Source organism: Nematolebias whitei, chromosome 3, assembly GCF_014905685.2.
Source record: "Nematolebias whitei isolate Nwh7 chromosome 3, NemWhi1, whole genome shotgun sequence".
NCBI classification, from domain to species: Eukaryota; Metazoa; Chordata; class Actinopteri; order Cyprinodontiformes; family Rivulidae; genus Nematolebias; species Nematolebias whitei.
Window position 1 is genome coordinate 22604067 of NC_056500.1, and position 3279 is coordinate 22607345.

A 3279-nucleotide genomic window follows, 5' to 3' on the forward strand; every position below is an offset into this window, starting at 1 on the left:
TTTTTGAATTTACCATGCCCTGGATGACTGAGAATCTTCACCAGCTATTAATGACACAATCGGCTTGCTATAGTACCCCCACCTTCATTCTGCTCGCTGTTTGGCGCAACCATCAAACCAGCTGCACCGCCCCGGCAATATGCAGCTAATTTGACCATTAAAGTGCATTTTTTAAGTAAAAGTTCAACTGAGACACACATTTGCTATAATGTCGAGCAAACATATAATTGTTTTAGGTGCTTTTTCTTTTTAAATTTTGAAGAAACGAGCAGCGTTCCTCCTTCCTTTTTTCCTCCCTCTGCGCACTCCTGGAGCACCGAGGCAGCGATTACTTTTGAAATACAGCTGATTTGACAGTTAAAGTCCTTTTTATTAAGCAAATGTTGGACTGAGACACACCTTTACTATAATTTCAAGCAAACAAATAATTGTTTTTAGGTGTTAATCTTGTTAAAGTCCTCCTGTGCACACTCTCGCGGCCGCCATTTGGCAGCCCATCGATTTTTGGCTCAGCACAGGCCCACATTTTCAGGTTGTCAGAGGCGACGCATAATAGATGCGACGTATACAGTGAAACGACATATTTATGGATTTTTCCACTTTTTTAGACATATTTGGACTATTAGGGCGGTGCGACGGTTTACGGTGGAAAATACGGTACTCCTCAGCTCAACAAAAACAACCAGCTGGCCTGCTGTTTTCACAGCAGCTGCTTCTTCTTCTGCTGTTTAAATATTGTGTGGCAGTGCAAGAAGCTTCTGGAGCTAAAATTAAATAACAGTGGAAATAACTGTTTTCAGGGTAAGCAGGCTGCTTGAGTTACCACTCTTTTTGTTCTTATCTTTCTTGTTTTCTCTCTTCCTTTTAGTCCCTCTTTTTCAATGTCTCTTGTCTCATCTTACCTCCATCTTTACTTCTTTATCCTTTGTCACTCTGTTTTCTTGTATTACTTTCCCTCTATTTTTATCCCCAAAATATCACTCTTCTCACGTTGTCTCCCAGGACCATCCTGCTCAGTGTCATCTCTCTGCTGAATGAACCAAACACATCTTCCCCAGCCAATGTGGATGCATCTGTCATGTACCGCAAGTGGAGGGAGAGCAAGGGCAAAGACGGAGAATACATCGAGATTATAAGGTATCCACCAGATAATGCACAAACGCAGGACGCCTCAAAGGGAGGCTTAGAACAGAGGAGACAAAGTTCTGACTCCGAAACTCTTTTTCTTTCCATCTCAAAGGAAGCAGGTGCTGGCTACCAAAGATGACGCAAAGCGGGACGGCGTCAATGTTCCCGTCACGTTGGCTGAATACTGCGTCCGCACCAAACTTCCCCCAACAGATCACGGCTCCAACCTTTTATGCGACGACCCCTGTGACTCCTATAACTCGGATGACGAAGACGAGCTGGATGAAGACGACGACGACGATGATGACATTGAGGGCCATTTCTATGACGACAACGACTCTGGCACTGAGGATTCCTGACCGTGTGGCGTCATCCACCTCCTCTCCCACCCCTGACCAGTTTCCACCTACACACACGCCTCCCCTCTTCTGTCACAGATTAGACTTTAACTCCTCCACCTTCTGTTGCGTACAGTCACGGTATGCACACTAAAACCTGATTCTGTGAGGAAAAGAAAGCTGCAGAGTTGTTTTTGATTGTTTCATACATTATATATATTTTTTTCATTTGTTGTAAGAGTAGAAGTTAGACACAAGATGAACACAAACAGCAGGAAAATGTAAAGAAATCCTTCCTCGTTTCTCTCCACTTGTCTGCACTGACAATTTGTATCTCTGTAAAGCTATTTAGGTTTTGTCTTGGTCAAGTTTCTTGCTGGTGCACGATCGGTCCCTTCTGATACACCATCAGCAGACGGGAGTGTAACGTCACGGATCAGATCACGATAAAACATGAAAGTAAGCGATAGCCTCCAAAGCTAATTAAGGACAAAATGCCTATTTGTCTCCAAGTCATTTTCGTTGGAGCCATATGTCAGCGTGTTTTAGGCTCTGCCTCGGTTCACCTCTGACCTTCATAGCTGCAGGGCTAGAGCTACTCCAACTGTGGGAAATGTCTCAAAAACCAACTCGTCCTCCCTTGTGCCTTTTTATTTTATTTTTTTACAATAAAATCCCAGATCTGAGCAACTGGCTGATCGGTCCAAACAAACCCCTTTCAAGCTAAACACACAAAAGTAGCAGAGATATTCAAGCTCTGTGTGACATACAAACTTATTTATAGAAGCACCTGTTAGATTTATCTGGGGTGTGAGTGAGGAAATCTAAGAGCCAACAGCTGGTAAACAATGAACATGTTACTGCCCCACAGCCTTTACTGGAAAGGTACCTGCTACTGGTTGTCTGGAGGTGATGGGAAAAAAAATAAAAAATCTACCTGAGCCTGCTGCTGCTCATAAAATCCAGAGTACTGTATAAATAAAATCCTATGCAGTCGGGGTTTGGAAGTTTAATATGCAGTGCTTTAAATGTGGCGGTCCTGCAACAGTCTGATCTAACTCCAGCTCAGGCCCTGAAGGTTTTTGTTGGTAGTTCTTTCAGAGGGTGCCCACCAGCCCCCACTGAGCTCGCCTCCTACTGTTGACCGAGAGCACAAACACTTTCTGACCAGCAACTGGATTGCAGCCATCTTGACTCACCTGGATCAATGTTACATCGGAGGAGCTCAAGAATGGAGTGACCTGCTGAATATTTAGATTAATGGGGGGGTCAGTCTGTTGTACACTTTACTACATCGACACCAGCAGCAGCGGTGCCAACGACATAACTGTTTTAATTTTGTGTAAAAGTTTGCCGATGGCTTAAAAGAAAAACTTGGAGAAGAGCTTCGAGAACGTTGTAGGTTTGTGTGAGCGTGAACGGGACAGTGATATTCTTAACTAGCATGCCGCTAATGCGTTTGTGGTTTTTAGATTATTTTTTTCTGCTATAAGAGTTGGGGTTGTGTTGAAGGGGGTCGTCTAATTAAATTTTAGCTGAAACTTGTTTTGTGACTGGGCTGAGGGTTGATGATTTTATTTTAGTCGTAACTTTTCCCCCCAAATGATGGTGCAAGCCCAAACGTTTTTACGTTTGTATTGGGAATAAGACCGAATTAGGACGATTGTACTTTTGTCTGACAACAAAAATGTTGGAGCTCAAATTGACGTGACCGCACCCTGACCTGCGTATAAATGTTCCACAGGGAGTTATTAATACCGACGAACGAACTCGTGCCCATTCTGTGTTCATTAACGATGTCCACTCTTGTGTT

The 3279-nt window shown here is 43.5% G+C and overlaps 1 protein-coding gene across 1 annotated transcript in view; it reads left to right on the top strand.

Annotated features, from left to right (window-relative positions):
- Positions 1-1737, top strand: part of LOC119430666 (ubiquitin-conjugating enzyme E2 R2) — a 16365-nt gene extending 14628 nt beyond the window's left edge. The window contains exons 4-5 of the mRNA XM_037698124.1: positions 1003-1137; positions 1241-1737. Of these exons, the coding sequence (XP_037554052.1) occupies positions 1003-1137; positions 1241-1487 (382 nt within the window). The 3' untranslated portion in view covers positions 1488-1737. The remainder of the gene's footprint in view (positions 1-1002; positions 1138-1240) is intronic.
- The last annotated feature ends 1542 nt before the right edge of the window (positions 1738-3279 follow it).